The sequence below is a fragment of the Pagrus major genome, chromosome 23 (genome assembly GCF_040436345.1).
Source record: "Pagrus major chromosome 23, Pma_NU_1.0".
Lineage (NCBI taxonomy): Eukaryota > Metazoa > Chordata > Actinopteri > Spariformes > Sparidae > Pagrus > Pagrus major.
In genome coordinates this window covers 11,112,005-11,129,030 of record NC_133237.1, presented here as the reverse complement: position 1 = coordinate 11,129,030, position 17,026 = coordinate 11,112,005, and the positions used below count along the sequence as shown (strand labels likewise).

The 17,026-nt window shown below is 40.6% G+C and overlaps 1 protein-coding gene, 1 long non-coding RNA gene and 2 other non-coding genes across 7 annotated transcripts; 1 reads left to right on the top strand and 3 right to left on the bottom strand.

Moving 5' to 3' along the window:
- The first annotated feature begins 4,054 nt into the window (after positions 1–4,054).
- Positions 4,055–15,496, top strand: LOC141020266 (fas-binding factor 1 homolog). Of its 4 annotated transcripts, XM_073495362.1 has the most exons (31): positions 4,055–4,437; positions 4,555–4,585; positions 5,350–5,397; positions 5,516–5,561; positions 5,655–5,724; positions 5,811–5,861; positions 5,975–6,116; positions 6,231–6,311; positions 7,658–7,801; positions 7,893–8,025; positions 8,325–8,479; positions 8,565–8,658; positions 8,734–9,189; positions 9,437–9,502; positions 9,590–9,660; positions 9,904–10,110; positions 10,191–10,243; positions 10,327–10,374; positions 10,466–10,597; positions 10,877–10,977; positions 11,126–11,332; positions 12,065–12,172; positions 12,368–12,507; positions 12,630–12,748; positions 12,840–12,962; positions 13,044–13,220; positions 13,429–13,605; positions 13,688–13,825; positions 13,917–14,016; positions 14,122–14,252; positions 15,303–15,496. In XM_073495362.1, exons 1-31 carry the CDS (start codon positions 4,435–4,437, stop codon positions 15,384–15,386), a joined length of 3,636 nt encoding a protein of 1,211 aa, XP_073351463.1. In that variant the 5' UTR covers positions 4,055–4,434; the 3' UTR covers positions 15,387–15,496. The 4 variants fall into 4 exon arrangements, with proteins under 4 accessions (XP_073351463.1, XP_073351462.1, XP_073351461.1 ...); XM_073495361.1 differs by lacking the exon at positions 15,303–15,496 and having other exon boundaries at positions 5,521–5,561; positions 14,122–14,441; XM_073495360.1 differs by lacking the exon at positions 15,303–15,496 and having other exon boundaries at positions 10,194–10,243; positions 14,122–14,441.
- Positions 15,214–16,790, bottom strand: LOC141020269 (uncharacterized). The gene is made up of 5 exons (XR_012180806.1): positions 16,693–16,790; positions 16,293–16,356; positions 16,045–16,112; positions 15,793–15,854; positions 15,214–15,604 (listed from the first exon to the last, which is right to left on the bottom strand). It is a non-coding gene; the product is annotated as an uncharacterized lncRNA (long non-coding RNA).
- LOC141020280 (small nucleolar RNA R38) lies at positions 15,688–15,757 on the bottom strand. The gene has a single exon (XR_012180808.1). It is a non-coding gene; the product is annotated as a small nucleolar RNA R38 (small nucleolar RNA).
- LOC141020281 (small nucleolar RNA SNORD49) lies at positions 15,933–16,006 on the bottom strand. The gene has a single exon (XR_012180809.1). It is a non-coding gene; the product is annotated as a small nucleolar RNA SNORD49 (small nucleolar RNA).
- Positions 16,791–17,026: the final 236 nt, after the last annotated feature.

Sequence of the window (17,026 nt, the reverse complement as noted above, 5' to 3'; positions counted from 1 at the left end):
ACAGCTAGTTTACACAATTATGAGCTTATAAAAAGCAAGACCTCGCCCTTACATCCTTTACCTGTTTCCAGATAACTGTGTGTTAAAGTAGGCACTGTGATGATTAATATGGAGTATTCTGTTCCGGATCAACCATCCCAGGCAGAAAGAGGCTGCTGAGAAAGACGTGCCATACATGAAGAGCAATGGAGCAGCAGAAACCAAAAAATGACAACAGTGAGCATCCCCTGGTGAGGACACACAAACAGTCAAGCTAAATGAAAACAGGCTGAGTCAATGTAATGTACTCATGTGATTTTGTGTTGCTCTGAGGATCAAAGGGACAAAACATTTAGCACCAAACTTCCACTTCCTGTGATGCAAATTGAAAGCATGTTTCGTTTGAGTTCCCTGCCTGGTAAACACAAAAACACAAATTGAGAGTTTTTTTAGTCAGTGCATAGTTGGCCATCTAAACATGCACAATTGTAAAGGAATAGGTTATATGACTATAAGTTGTTGACTATTTTTGACATTAATACCAATTTCAAATCAGTGCATTTGTCTTCTAAGTGTTATATAACATTAGATTTACCTTGTAGTTTTAGATATTCTTTTGTTGACAACTCACAATTCCTTATAAAATGCACAAGTAGACAAGTTCTTCCTCTTGTTATCTGATTTTATTTTTATGGAGGCAAGCGTATTCAGCTGAGTCAGAGTGATTCATTCTCTTGTGAATGGATATTTTCCTACATCATGCATGTTTGCTTTGTTTCCCATTGTGCTCCTCCTCCCATGCAGACATGAACTATGATCAGTGATGGCCATCAACTCAAGTCTGGTGAGCATCTTAAGGAATGAGTACAGGTACAGGTACTTGGTTTTGATTAGAGAAGTATCTTAAGGAAATTCCTCTGGACATCAACAGCAGAGTTTAGTGTCTGGAAATCTCCAGCCATGTTTGTGGTGACCAAAAACAGGTTCTTTAAGCCAAAAGATGATCTTATCCTAACTCTAACCATGTGGTGTTGGTGACAGCATAAAACAGGATAATTGAACCTAAAGAAACATAAAGTTGCAATATAAAGAAATGTAAAGTTTCAGCATATCTATGGTTATCAGAAATATCCATTGCCAACATGTATTCTGGCGATTGGAGCAAAATAAGTAGACAGACATTCATACACAATGTTAAATGGGTGTTGTACAGTTTTAAGAATATAAACTTTGTGCTTCACCTATAAAAAAGACCCACATTTAATCACCAAAACTGAGGATCACGGTGAGCGAAAAAGAGACATGAGAACATCCAAACAGACTTAGAGACACTGACAGTGATGTGGAAGAGGTGTTCATGTTGTGTGTGTGTCATTGTGTTAAGGCAGGTTTACAGAAGAGGCTCCAGACAAGGGGAGAAAGTGGAGCAGTGGAGCATGTTACAGAGGCACAGATGCATGAAGAGCTAAGACGCCTGCCCCACATTTAGCTTTTAAGTATTCACTGCTACACTGCTAATACTAAATGATTCAGAGGCAAAACAACAATCCATCATCTCTTCAGAGGGTTTTTATAAATACATTACCTCCCTACAACCACATGGTAGAGTTCAGCTGTGAAAGATCTCAAAGTAATAAACTAAGTTACTATTGTACCTGCAGATCACGGCCTTTGATGTGTTATCTTCCTCTTGTTATCTGATCTTATTTTTATGGAGGCAAGTGCATTCAGCTGAGTCAGAGTGATTCATATTTCCCTTCATCATTCATGAGTTTGCATGTTTGCTTTGTCTCCCGTTGTGCTCCTCCTCCCATGCAGACATGAACTAAGATCAGAGTTGGCCATCAACTCAAGTATGGTGAGCATCAGGTGAGCTTCATTTGCAATAATTGACTTTAAATCAACCGGAGAACAAATGTCTTATAGAATAACTTGTCAGGGAAAAAAAGGCGACAAATGCGTGTTTCCTAAACAACTTTGAAATCAACAAACCACAATTTGTTTGTTTTTTTCAGCAGCATCTGCTATCAAGGCTTCTTTCCCTGGATACTACAGGAGGAACTTCCCTTTATCTCTTTGTTGTTTTCTCTCATTGATCAGATTCTGATTCATGTGCACTTGACAGCTCACGCCAAGACTCCCACCGGGATTTAAAAAAAAAAAAAAAAAAAATGTGGGCTTGAAAAACAATGAGGCCTGTATGTGTCCTGCATATGCTCTCATTACTGAGCCAGGAAACAGCAACCGACTTAATTCCAAGAAGATGTAGCCGAACAAATGCTGCGTTTTCATCATAAAAGCTGAATTAACAAGGTTGTTTTCTGTTTCAGAACAGATGTGAAAAGGGTTTTAAAGTGATAGAACATGTTCTGTGCCTCCACATAAAACCTAGCCATGATTATTTCTTTGATTTTCTGTTTTGCTTGCTTTTAAAATGATTTGATTTATGTATGAGGATAGGATCTTCTCGTAAGATCTTCTATAAGTGACCTAATTTCTTCTGAAATAGGGGTTGAAGTCGTATTGTATCGTATATGGCCATTCTACGAATCCCTTAAAGGTTTATGTTGATCTCACAGGAAAAACCCACTGATTAAATAAAGCAATGAAATGCATTTGTGTGTCGTTTGTGTGTCGTTGAGGGACCCATAGATGAAGCAGGAGTCCAAGTTCAGCCATAGCATTGTTGATTTATTTGAGTTAGTATGTGTAGTTTAATTTCTGCAAACAGAAAAAATTATTAACGTGGAATCAAAATTCTCCAGCACATCAAAGACAACATCCCTGCCAGCCTGGACCCTCACCAGTATGGCACTCAGAACCAACAGATCCACAGAGGCCTTATCCACTGCCCTCCACTCAGTCTTCACACACCTTAAGAATAAGAACAGCTACATCATAATGCTGTTTGTTGATTTCCGCTCAGCATTCACACACCAGAAGTCACACCTTCTCTAATTTAGTGCTCAACACCAAGTTATTATCGTCACTCTGTGCTGTAAGCAATGTCTTTTGACTACAAGGAGTAAAATAAATATTCCAAATGTAATGAAATGTAGGTTGTCATTACAGTACATTCTCCATCAAATGTAGTACAGCAATTTCTGCCAGAATATTTACTTCAAAAACAATTTTCAATTTATAAAAGCTATATCTTTCAGCAATTTATGCCCTGATTGAATAAAGGGGTAGATTACCTGCTTTACAGTCTTCAATGAACTCAAACAACAAAACCTTCATCATAGTTATCTACAGAAGACACACAAGAAAGATGAACCCATCACTACATCACTCGCATGTACATCAATGAGCAGGTAAAGTCCATCAGACATTTGGTGCTGGTTTATCTATTAATTAATGAAATTTGTGGTCAAAGAGGATGTTTACAGATGTAAATGACTCCCCACAGCCACAAGTAAACAAAATACTCTCTCATGCACGGGCCAGATGTTTTAAACGGAGATTGATTCCTTGAACAAACTGTTTTCACATAGTGATAAAAGAAAATAAAATAAAATAAAATTTAAAAAATCTAGTCATTTTGGCATCCTATCCCACCTAGTCTGCTTTTGTGACATTGGGAAGCAGAGGAAGTAAGACTGTTAAAAAACAAAGTTTGAGCAATGTGCTTACAGGAGTTATCATTGCACTGATTAAGAGCAACATCTGGCCTCCACCTCACTGAATTAAACATAGGCTGAAGAAGATCAATTATTCAGCTCTTCAGTTTTGCTCCATCTAATTTGCTTTGACTGTTCCTTTAAGCTCTGGTGCCACCTGCTGGTAAAACTCTTTCCAAATTTTTATTTCGCAAAGTGACAAGCAGGCAAAGATGTCCAAGGAAGTCCGAAACGTGCAATTTCATGATTTAAACGCAGCACAAATCAAAAAGTCTTATCTGAAAACGTGTTTCCATATGGTGAACGTTAAAAACTACTCTACCCACAATGCAATGCGAACTGTAAACAGGAAACGTCTGTCTCGCGCCGGTTGGTAACGTCGCCGCTAGAGTTAATATCTCAAAAATAGATGCTTCTGACACGAGTTTTGCTTCATGTGCATCTCAAAGCCAAACTTTAATTCATAAAGTTTGTTTCAGACGACTGACTGAGCGTAATTGGTCATTTTTAGCTAACGAACAGCCTTGTCCATGTAGGCTATGTGAGGTTAGTGTGCAGCGGCGGTGTAGTTCGCTTCAATGTTGATTTATCTCGAGTTAACAGGCTTATTTATTAAGATATCCGTCGTGACTGAGCACGACTGTATTAAAGCATGAAACAATGCGATATGTATACATGCAACCGTTAAGACGATCATGCGTTATGTGTATTAGCTGCATGCTGACTGGTGTAACACAGTGGTTACCAATGGAGACAGGAGACGCCTAATCTGATTTGTTAGCTAGGTTAGCTAGCTAGCTCCTCTCGAATTAAACGCTAAAAGGATAGATTCAACATGGTGAGTGGAATAATATCGGCATTTTCACTATTTAATAGTGTAAAAATGATTCTTGGAAAAGCTAAGGCATGACCCTGTGAAACACAGCAGCTCATTATGTTTCTCTGTTATCTACAGGCTACAACGCAGAAGGGCAGGCCATCAAAAAGTAAGTTCCTCAAGTGTTTTTTTTAAAGCTATGCTACATAGGTTTGTGCTATATCATTTTACTGATATAGCTCATCGATGCTCTGTCTGTAGAGCCAGAAATCATGTGGATGATCCCTGAATCAGTGCAGAGAAATGATGGAGCAATGTAACAGTTGTACAAATAAAATTACAACCAAGAACTTTAAAGTAGTGAAGCTACAAAATGATTGTAATACAGAATAACAGTGTCAGTATAATCTGAATGGAAAGTATGTAAATAGAGATCAAGGCTACATAATAGGGGTCAATTGATATGCCTTTTTCAGGGCCGATACCAATAATGATTATTAGAAATCAAGGAGACAAAAAACAACAACAGATATTTGGGACCGATATTCATTTTCTGTAAAAAATAAAACTCTTTGTGTCACTGTTATTAAGTAAAATTTCCAGGTTCTTTACCTGAGTATTTTCTGCTACTTTATACATCATCTCCACTACATTTATTTGATGCTCTTATTTACTAGTTACTTTGCAGATTCAGATAATTCAGTGTTTATAGGCTATTAATTGTGACATGTTACCAATCAGCTGTGTGGGCTGGACATTGTGCAAGTATGCTGCATCAGAGCCAAAGTAGCACATTTTAAATGATCTTATTCTATTCGCAATCTGACAGCAATCACTAAAGGCCGATAATCAGTCTATCCCTACTACTCAAAGTGAATAAGTTGAAGTATCTGTATCTCACATGTAACGTGTGTGCCTTCATGGTTTCCCAAGGTTCTTTCAGAGATGACGATTTGCTTGACAGCTTATTTGAAGATACAAGTAAGTGAGCAGTTCTGCCATTTTTTTAACCAAACAATATTATCGTTATCTTTGTGGTGTTGTATAACTGTGAAAGTTTTGTGCGTTATAATAATGTTATGAACAATTTACTCACCAGAACAGCCTGTCAGGGGGAGAGCAACTCGCGGTGGACCACTGAATCGGTAAGTTGGAGGAAATCAAGTGTTACATACCATTAATTATAAATTATAACCCATGCTGTTTGTGAGTTACATCATTTTTTTCTTCTTTTCCAGCTCTTCTGCCACTGATAACATCTTCAGTATGCTAGCAGAAGAGGTAAAGAAGGATGGTGGGGATGCTGAGGTATGTGGCCGACAATTTCAAAAGGGGCATATGGATGCATGTATAATAATTTTGTGTCTTTATTAATATTTTCTATTTTGTCCAAGGACTCAGATGTCTCAGCAGCAGATCCCAATGACATCCTGAAGAATATGAAGGTAGGCCTTTATAATCCATGGAAATGCACACACTGAGTTCAGCTTTGTAATTGTCTGTAAATAGTCCCAGGTCCACTCACAATGCCTGTTGTTTTTCTCTTTATCTTGTTCAGGACATAGATGATATGGATGCTGACCTTTTTGCTCCAAAGAAAAAGCCTAGTTCAGCTCCTGCACAAACAAATCTGTTTGGTAATGAAGGGCCAAAGAAACACTCTTCCACATTAGAAAGTGATGGAAAACTGGAGGGAGCAGGTAATTCAATGCCAAGTGCACTTGCATAAATCATTTTTCTCATTATTACCAGCTTTGAGGTTTACATTAATAACAGCAACTAAAGAGAGCCGTGCCTGCCCTCTCTTCACTCAGATGAACGCACCAAAGCAGGGAAGAAACCGAACTCTGCACCTTCGTCTACTGCACATAACTACAAGAAGTTCACTTTCTCTGGTGAGTGAGCCTCCTGTCCCATCCATCTCTGATGCTGTGCTTTTCAACAGTTGTTAACTGACTTTACAGCGTTGTTTTGTTTTTCTCAAACTGCTGCATTAATGTAGATAGTGGTGATGATGATGAAGGTCTTGTTCAGACATCTCACATTAAAGGTACATTTGTAAAGATATGTGTTTGACCTTTTACCCGTGGTGGAATCGTATCAGTTTGTAGTTTCCGTGGGTGTGTGTGAGTAGTTTGAACAGGACAAGTGCACTAAATACAACACAGAAATACCACACAAATGTACAAATCTGCAGTGGGGATGTTCCTAACGATTAATTTTAATGGAAGTTTAAACTTACACTAATTGACTAGTTTAAAATTAAGAAAACAGTCATAAAACAGTCAAAATTGAGCACAATTTAATCCGTAAGGTTAGATATTGTCCATAAATTATTGTGTGTGTTGTAAGAGCCATTTTAAACCATTAATCACATTCTTTAATGTGTGTGGCACTTGATGTTGTGCATAATGGACATTGCACATTTTCCTACAAAACATAACAACAACTCACCAAATAAAATTTAACAACTAATATTTATTGAAAACGATATTCAATGTACCAAAAAATCTGTAGGAAACGTGCCTAACTATTCCAGTGGCATTTTCACTGGGTGAACGCAATCTTATGTTAAATGCATCTTAGGTGGAACAGGTAACTGGCTTTGTTGATATTAGTAAAAAATGCTTGCTTTTCATAAAAGCAACATTTGACTAAGAAAATGATACATTTCCGTGCAAATTGTATCAATATGTGTGTGTTTATGTGTACATTAAAGTGGAAACAGACGACTTTTACCCCCTAACGTTTCCAAGTGGTGTTGTTTTTGGCACCACTGTCATAGTAACAGCTAAGAGCAACACAGGACAAAGCTTGAATTTATTCATTCATTCATTTAGTCTATAATGGAGAAGTGAAAGCAGTTAGAAATGGTGCCAGTCACCCTTCATTGTCCACCCCGTTTACATACATGAGGGAGACAGTATGTAAAAAAGGCCTCTCAATGAATGCAATCCAACGCAGCACCACCCCAAGTATTGTATTGGTACAGGTAAACAGGTGTACCTACTAAACTGGTAACTCAGTGTATAAACAAACAGTGTATGCTCAGTTAAAACTCATTATAAATGATATATAATTTAATTAATATGAGCGTGTGTGTGTGTGTGTGTGTGTGTGTGTGTGTGTGTGTACAATTTTTGTGAACTGTGTCTCTCCATATACAATGTCTCTTTGTCATTCACTGCTTTACAGTCTGTTGTCCAGAAGCAGTATATAAAGAATCTTATTAATGCTGCAGATCCAGACGACCCCCTGGCTGATCTGCTTGATGACTTGCTTCCAGATGAACCCAAGCCTGAGGCTAAACCAAGCATCCAGCGGGCAAAACCTGTCAAATCTGCACCATCTCCTGCATCATCTCCTATCCTAAAGACTGAAACGCGTGAGCCTCAATTCTTTATTTTGCATCTTTTTCCGTGAAATCAAACAAACACTTATGCGTGATACGCATGTGTATATTTTTTGTTCGCCAGCTAAGGCGGCGAAGAATCGAGGTGATGTTACGTTTGATGATGATAAGGACGACCTAATGGATGCACTCGGATTTGACAGCGATAAAAACAATGCCAAGAAAAAAGAGACCGCGCTTTGGTCCAACAAGGAAAGGTAACAGCTCTGTTTTCACTCTTACCGTCTCTCTCTTATTGTTGTCTTTATTTATAGTGCTCAAATGATAAATAATTACTGCTCTAGTGCTGTGGGCTCTGGGGTGCAGCTAAAAACAAAGCCAAACTTTGACAATGTATTACAAAGCAACATCTTTCAGCACCTGGCATGTTCTGTTCTTTGTTTTGTCTTCACTTTGCCTGTTTATGTTAAAATGGCCAACTCTCCCTGACTTCTTTTGCATCTTAACACCACACCATTTCTCTGTCCCCTTTTTTCTTTGTCGTGTGCAACCTCAGGGGTGAGGGCCCTCAGAGAGCTCGGACCAGACTAGATGAGATTCTGGAGAGTTTGACGTCACCCCGTCTTCTGGAGCGACCTCCGACCGGTGAGAGGAAGGACCAGCCTCAGTCTTTAGAGAAGCAGCAACAAGGGAAGACCCCCGTTGTGAAAGGTAGAAGAGCACCTCGGCCTTCTGCCTTGGCATAGAGTTTTTAAAGACCGAAACATTTTAGGCTAATTTTGTTCCCATTCATCAGACTCACTTTTAGAAGATGACCTCACATTTGGCTCCTATCAGCCCACGCTGGTATCCACGCCTGAAGGGCGCCAGTCCCGCAGACAGTCTGTCAGGTGTGTGTAGTTCAATCTCGATTCTTTGCAGTAGGCTTTACCGTGTTAAACTTAACACTTTTTCCTAATCATCAGATTTTCTACTGAGGATGTAAGTTCCCCAGAGAAGAAGCCTAAACCCTCCACCCCCACCACCCTTCGACACCGAAACTCAGCTGACTGGTTAGGCCTCAAGACAGACGACGACCAAACCTTTCTAGATTTTGATGCCAAAGAAACCAAGGCTGCGACAGAGTCTCCAAAGGCTCCCTCCTCTCCTGCTTCAGAGAGAAGACCCTCTCTGACCGGTAGCCACGCCACATCTGCTGCTAAAATGGCAGCAGACACCCGAGCTCCAACTGATAATATCACCAAACAAACCAAGCCTGAGGTTTCTAAAAGCCAGAAAAAAGAGGAGGAGGATGATGACTGGTTATCAGGAGCACTGAGCAGGAAGAAGGCTCTGTCGGTGTCAAACTCCGAGGCGAGAACATCCAAGCAGGAAGAGTCTTTAGGCCTGGGAGAAGAAGTGGATCTGGAGTCTATTGTAAGGTACAGTGGCTTGAAAGTTTGGAAAATGTTTAATTTTGTTATGTTTTCAAGGTTACAAATACATTTGTAACAATTTAGAAGCAATGATAACGGCTTCAACAGTCTGGAAATGTTTGATGTAGGTACCTTGAACGTGCTTAAAAAGTTCTTAAAAAGCTGTACGAACTATGTGTGGAAGTCAAACAGCACACAATGACAGGAGAAGCTTGTTTCTCAGCACTGAACGGTAACTCACTCTTCTTTTCAGTAAACAAGTCACATCACAGGCTCCCAGGGGCAGAGAGGACACTCTTACATCTGTCAAGGAAACAAGGTAAGATATGTTTTTATTGTTTAAATCCGTTAAAACCACGAGTGACTATTTTGCTCCTTTGTTTCATCCTCTTTTTGTTTTGTGCAGTGGCACTTTTCTTGGACAGCCGAGCCCCACTGCTCACTCCACTCCTGTCAGAGAGAAGAAGACCACGCAAGGTATTTATCTTAGACTACAGAGTGGTGACGAGGAGGTGAAATGCAAAATAATTACATTCTGCTCCTCTTATACAGATACCATTCCTACTTTCCTATCAACCCCACCACAATCCCCCTCTATAGTTGCTAAGTATACACCTACCACCCAGCCTTACCTCCCCTCCACCTCAACACCCTCCTCACTGACCTCTCTCCATGCTCAAGTAGACCTCGAACAAACTCCTGGTTCATTTCATCCCTCAGATAACCCTCCTCAAGCTTCTGGTCCCCTGCCAGTCTCTGCTGCTAGCATTAGCCACACCCAACCTCAGCTTCAGTCCCAACCGCACCACCTACCGTCCGAAAGGGGATCCAAGGTGCTGCGAGGGCCCGGTCAGGTCTCAGATGAAACCTTGCAACAGCTGCCGTTGCTCAACCCTGTGTCTGCTATGGTGCCTGGCTCCATTTGGAGTAGGTAGACTTGGGGAAATCAGAAGTCATTTTAGATACATCGTGAATATGGCTGTTTCTCACAGTTGTTTTCTTTCCAGCAGTTCCACAACAAAACCAAATACAGAATACATCAACTGCTGTCCAACAACAGGTAATCATGCTTCTCTATAATCAGGTTATCATGATGTGGGAGATCATATGTCATCTTTAATCCCTTCCATGTCTTCTGAACAGGTGACACTGTCAGCAGACAGTCTGCAGCAGCTGCTTCTACAGCAACAGGTTAGGAATATAAAAGTCTCAACTCGCAGATATATTCAACGTGTCATTTATCAGCTGGTTTGTTCTTGACTTGCTCACTCTTCTCTTACAGATGATGCAGTCTCAGTTGCTGGGTCTAGGGGGCGTCATGGATGCAGGCGTCCTGCAGAGACTGAAAGAGAAAGAGCAGCAACCCGTAGATTATCAAGCTTTACAGGCTCGCATCATCCAGCTGGAGGGACAGGTATGTTGTAGCGGAACATGAGAGCCATATGTCTGTATGTATGTCTTTGTATGGATTGAATAATAGAGCTGCAACAATAAGTCGATCAGAAAGAAAATTGATGGAAAGTCATTTTTTGAGCAAAATGTCAAACATTTGCTGGTTCCAGCTTTTTAAATGAGGATTTGATGCTTTTCTCTCTCATTTATGAAAGTGAATGAAGAGTCTTTGGGTTCTGGGAAAAATAAGCTTCACTCCATATACTTGCGCAATCTGACCCTCCTATGTGTCATTGTCCAGGTGAAGACTCTGCAGCTGGAGCGAGACCAAAGCCAAATGTTGCTCGAGAATGTCCAGCAGCGGCATAAACAGGACATGGAAATCGTGGAGAACGCACACAAGTAGTTAGACACACACACACACCCACTCTGTCATGCAAATGTGTACTTCCTGTGTACATGTTTAACATACATTATGCAGTATTTCCTGCACTTCAGGCAGCTTATGTGCGTGTGTGTTCTTAAGACATACTGTTCTGTGCACGTCCAGGGCTCGCGTGAAGCTGCTCGAGGAATCGGCGGCCCAGAGGGAGACACAAACGCGGCAGGAGTGTGAAGACCTAATGGAACGGCTGGCCGCAGTAACACGATCGGCCGAGCAGGAACGCTCGGAGCTGCAGGCTCAGTACCAGCGCAAACTGGCACAGACCCAGCAGGACAGAGACCGCGAGGTGGAGAGACTCAGAGACCTCCAGAGGTACAACTTTACTATAGTGATAGACTGATTCTATAACAATAGCAATCATGTTTACTGAATCGTGACATTTATTGAACAATTATAATTACATGTACTTACTGAAAAGGTGTAATTTAAATAAAATATATACAAAAGACTAAAAACAAGAAGAAACAAAAAACCTTAACAAAAAATATACAAGCCAAGGGCCTCATTTATAAAAATGCTCTTAAGTTTGTACTTTATTTAATTTTATTTATCACGTTTATTTCTCAGGGAAAGCACATGTTAATGAACATTACTGTAAATAAGCCAGCTCCATGCTCACCATTCGGACTGCTAACTGCACTGCTTACTGAGCTAACTACCTAATGGCACCTACAGTTAGCAGCAAGGGCGGTATCTCTGGTGAAATGCTGGCCCCTATTTTGAGTATGAATTCGACAGGTGGCTACTTCTTGCATATTGCACCTTTAATCTGCATATAATTTAATGCAGCTTAATGTTTACTTACATCAGGAGTCTGACTCAAGAGGCGAGTTTACTGAGTTATCTGGAGGAAACTGAGTAATACCCAGAATCCATTGATGTCTAAATACGCGTCCTTGACTGTAAAAAGGATTTTACTCAATAAATTATTCAGATAACTTGGCAAATAACTAATTGAAGTCCCAGAATGAGCATAAAATGTGTTATGATTACATTGAAAAAAGACCTCAGATGACCAAATATTTGTCCTACTTTGCTGTCAAGGAAATCTATCTTAGAAATGAAGAAAGACCATGAGGATCAGGTCAAGAGACTGAAGAAATTAAAGGATGAGGAGATTGATGCAGTTACAAGCGCAACATCTCAGACCAGGTAAGAAGTTATCCAAGGACACCAGTCCCATTTACAGTCATACTAGTACTTATACACTTGATATGTGCTGATAAGTCCATACTACACAGAATTATTCTTTTTCATTGCTAATTTTCTTTATCCAACCAGATCTCCCTACAAATCTTGGTCAGAATTTCAGAGATTTTACCAGTATGTCTGTGTTTCTGTGTCCAGGTCTCTAACAGTGGTGATTGAGCAGATGGAGCAGTTTACCTCTCGGCTTGGAGAGCTTTCTTCTCGGGTGGAGAGCACACATGAACACTCAGCTCATGGCCTTGAGCAGGGGGCACGGCACAGAGATGAGCAGCTTCGAAGTACTTCACACAGACACATGCACACACTTTGTACAAATAGGTCAAGATACAAGCTGCCTAATAGCCTGCTGTAGTTTGGTATCACATTGCAAGTGGGTTAAGGTCGTTCTCTAATGTGTCAGTGATGCAGGACCGTCTGGCCCAGCAGCAGAAGGCCATGGCGGAGGAGAGAGCTTACCTCAAGGAAATCATTTCCAAGATGGACACTCAGCTCAGTGAGCAGCAGAGACAGCTTGAGAAGGTCGGGGAAAATTAGGCTTTAAAAATAGACATTTGAAATAAAAACTGATGCTTTTCCCCTCAAAGACTGATTTTTTTTATGTACACCTCAGGAACGCTGGAAGATGACAGCAGAGCAGGCCAAGGCAGAGTCTACCCAAAGAGGCCTGGAGGAAGAGCGGCGTTCCCTCAGCATGCAGATCAACATTGAAAGAGAGGAGCTGGAAAGGGCTAAGGTGAGGCTGATGACAATCCACATGTCAGTGCTGGTGGTGGACAAGTGTTCCACCTTACTGTCTGTCTCTCTTTTCCATCAGAGCGCGTTACTAGAGGAGCAGAAGACAGTGATGCAGCATTGCGCAGAGGAGAGGAGGAAGCTTGCAGCTGATTGGGCCCACTTCCACGCCATGGAGAAGCAGAGGCACGAGAGGGCTGAGCGGGAGGTCAGCAGTCTGTTGGAGAAGAGAGAGGGCTCCATCATCAGTCTGGCACAGGTGAGCTTCACCAAAGACAAAAGAGGCACATCCTCAATACTATTATGTTACACAAGTAGATATATTTTTTTTAATTGATATTGTGATTTTGTTTGAACCACTAAATACGATGGGACACATTCATTAAGTCAGTTTTTGACAGTCTTCTCCGAGACACATAGGACCCTCAAAGACACATTAAATGTATTTTTCTCTGTTTCTTTTGTAGGAACAAGCTGACCTTAAGCTTCATACTGCAGAGCTGAAACAAAAGGAGATGGCTGTGAAACAGGAGAGAGAGACTCTGGAAAGACTAAGAGAAGAACTGGACAGAGAGAAAGAGAGAATCAGCAGCACGGCCTTGAGACTCAAGACACGAGCCCAAGAGGTGGAGGCCTTTAGTAAGGTAAATTCAAAACCACACAGACTCCCTAACCTAGAGTTAAGTAAACAATATTTATTAATCGACCACGCTTTGTTGTTCGCAGCTTGCTGCAGAGAAACACGAGGAAGGAGAACGAGCGCTGCAGGAGGCAAAACGCGTTGAGGCTGAGCACGCGGCGAGGCTAGCTAATATCCATACGCAGATAGAGCGGCTGAGGCAGCAGGAACAGCGGATCCTTCAGGTACGTGTGTGTCACAAGCTTCTTCTTTGCAAAAACTATGAACAACAAATTAACAGTAACTGTGGTCTTAATTTAACATTTGTTATTACAGGAGCGAATGCGGTTAAGTCATCTGCAGAAGGAGACAGAGCAGCTGAGACAGGACCCTCCAATTTCCTCTTTAGCACACATGATTCCACCCATTTTACCAGGTCAGGTCAATTCTGGTTATTCAAAGTATGTTAAACAATCTCTCATACATAATAATCCTATTCAATATTACAAAAATAAAAAGGTTTTGATATTTTTTTCTGTAGATGCAGGTTCATTTGTGCCAAACCCTGAGCTGACATCAACCCTGAATGTTCCCCCTGCTGCTTCATTTGCCAACTCTCAGTCCATGGCTCTTCAGGCTAGTCTGGCTCTGTGGAGGTACACTGGAGAAAAGGTAACCAGTGAAGACACACTGCATGCTGAAGGTTTAGGAGGTCCAAGTCACATTATAACTACGTGTGACTTCATGGCTGTGCTCTAATACCAATACGACCATGCTATTTGGTCTACCAGAAAACTATTTAGTATGCCCCAACAGAGTTTCAAATTCAGTGTGCCACACAAAAAAAAGACTTTGACTCATTCTGACCCACAATCCTCCACTCAGCATAAGATGCGTCACATTGACTGAGTCATCAAGGGAGCAAAGACACGCTGAATCCAAATGTCGACTGTAGTCGTACAGTGTGACGTGTTGTCAGGATGCAAGGTTGTGACACTGCAAGGCTAATACAAGCCATTAATCAACAGGCCTAAAGACTACAAAAATAAAATATAGTGTATACCTCTACATGTTTTTTTGTGATGTGGGAGAATATTATTTATGGCCTACAGGATTCAAGTAAGGTTTTAATAAAATTGTTTTACACAGTCAAGTTCTTTGACGTCAAGACTGTATTACAGTGAATTGTGGGTACTTAAGTCCAGTTAAGTTTGCACACCAAGCAGAAATCTACAGAAAGTCTGCTTGAGGCCACTTGTGGCTTGTCAGTTTGGACTGCCCATGAACGCACCTGGCCTGAACATTTGGATTGCGCCACAGATGAGTTCATTAGCTGTGTCCGAATGCCATACTTTCACTTTAAATTTCAAGCAAGAGGCATGTTATTAAGTAGTATGTCCAGATTAGTAATGTTCACTGCATAGAACACAACTAGGTATTGCAGTGAATGTATTGACTTTAGTAGATACATTATACAACCAGTGACTCATGTTTAATGCATTTTAACAGTTTCATGACATCTGAGTAATCGGCCCTAAATAGACTAACAAACCATTTCAACTGATGACGGGTAACTGTACAATAAATTACCTGTCTGACTTCAGATTTCTTACCACAAATGAGCACAAGTTAGTTAATACAGAACACTTTTATTGTCAACCCAACATGTCTTCAAACATTTTTTCTTTTCCGTTTCTAATTACTTTCTTCTCCTGCACACAGGACCGTGAATACCTCCAGGAAGAGCAGATTTTCTTGGACAATTTGAAGAAGAAATCTTACAGATCGTCTTTCAACACAGATTGACCAGCACATGCTGGGTGCTCCCAGTAGGAGTCATGTTACATTTCACGTGCTGGACACTTGAATTTTATCCCACATCTATTCATTTAATTAAACATTTTTTTAAAGATCAACTGTGGTTTTCTAGTTTACATAAAATAAAATGCATTTAATTAAATTGTGGTGCAGACTTCTCGATCAGTCTCATGCTGGTAATATGTCCACTTCCTGGTGGGTTTCATCTGTAAGGTAAAGAAAAGGGAGATTAGGAGTTTTACAGTAAAGTAATAGACACTATTAAGAGTCAGCAAAAGCTATTCTGCAGTCAAGCCTCAGGTTACCATAACTCCACACTGTAGTTCAGACAGGGATAACTTTTATCATCACTGGCTTGACTTTAATCATCAAGTGTCAGTCTTGCGGCATTTACCTGTTCAACTCCTCTCAGCGTCCATGTGTCGTCTTATGATCTCGCTTTGCAGATCTTGAGACCTGTAGGGAGACATTTTATATCTAAATTATCAAGTCTTCACATTATACCCACCCAAGATAAAAAGGTGTGAAAAGATTTCTCAGAACAGCTATTTCCATCGTCAGTTATCGCATCAGACGGCACTTCCTATGCAGCAGTTTTCATCACTGAATCAATGGCAACGTGGTTAAGAAGCAGGATTGTACAAACCTTGTCACCATACTCCCGTCCTTCTCCATGTGGCTGTCGATCTCAAGTGGGACAGACGAGCCATGAACCTGCAACAACACATTTCATTAGTGATATGCAATCAGCAGCATGTGATCACACACTTCAGTATGCAGCAGGTCAGATACCATTGATTTCCACACATTTTTTCAGACAGGGATAACAAACTCATCATATATGCACTGCAGAGACACTGAAGTGAAAGACATTACACCACTTATCAGGCTTACCTTTCATTATGATGAAGCCTTTGTTGGCAGGAAGATGAGCCTCATTCCACATCCGCCATAGCTCCTGTGAAAATAAATTAAGGATTAGATCTGTGATCAAAGACATGCTTACCAAAGGCAGGCCACGTTTCCTATCTGTCCTTCCCTTAAGTTAACATTACAGGAAACAAATTGACATTTTAACTTAAAGTAATGGTTCTATACGTGCTTTAATGTAATGCATATTCAATGGTTTTCAAAAAGCACCTTCTTAAAATCCAATTTCTAACTTTTGCCCAGCATGGTCATCTTGCACGTGTTAGCCTCCTAGCTAAAAGCTACTAAGTTAGCATAGTTCGTATAAAACCTCCTCCAGACTTCCACACACTCAAGTCTCGTGAACTACTGATTAAATAGTTACCTGTTCACGGCGGCTCATCTGCAGTAAACTCCATATTCAGACATATATGCATTATAATACATGAAACCGGCATGTTAAAGCTTCCTGGTACAGGTCCGTCCTCCTGCTAACGAGAGAGCGCAAGAAGACCTGAAATCTCGCGTGATAACGTTTATATAGGTTGTTAACGTCACATCCCACGTGATTTCTGACAAGGTGTGGCTAAAGTTCAACTTGTGTTTTGAATTGTTTGCCAAAGTATTTACATAAACAGGCTTCTGGTCCAGACTGCAGGACTGAATAATAATACAGCTGTAATTTAGAAATAAATATAAATGATTTAAGTTATTATACA

What these genes read in the sequence shown, in the direction of transcription:
- LOC141020266 (XM_073495359.1), top strand. An exon ending in AGGAGCTGGAAAGGGCTAAG is followed by an intron (nt 12,963 to 13,043) that starts GTGAGGCTGATG and finishes CTTTTCCATCAG; the next exon opens with AGCGCGTTACTAGAGGAGCA. An exon ending in CCATCATCAGTCTGGCACAG is followed by an intron (nt 13,221 to 13,428) that starts GTGAGCTTCACC and finishes TTTCTTTTGTAG; the next exon opens with GAACAAGCTGACCTTAAGCT.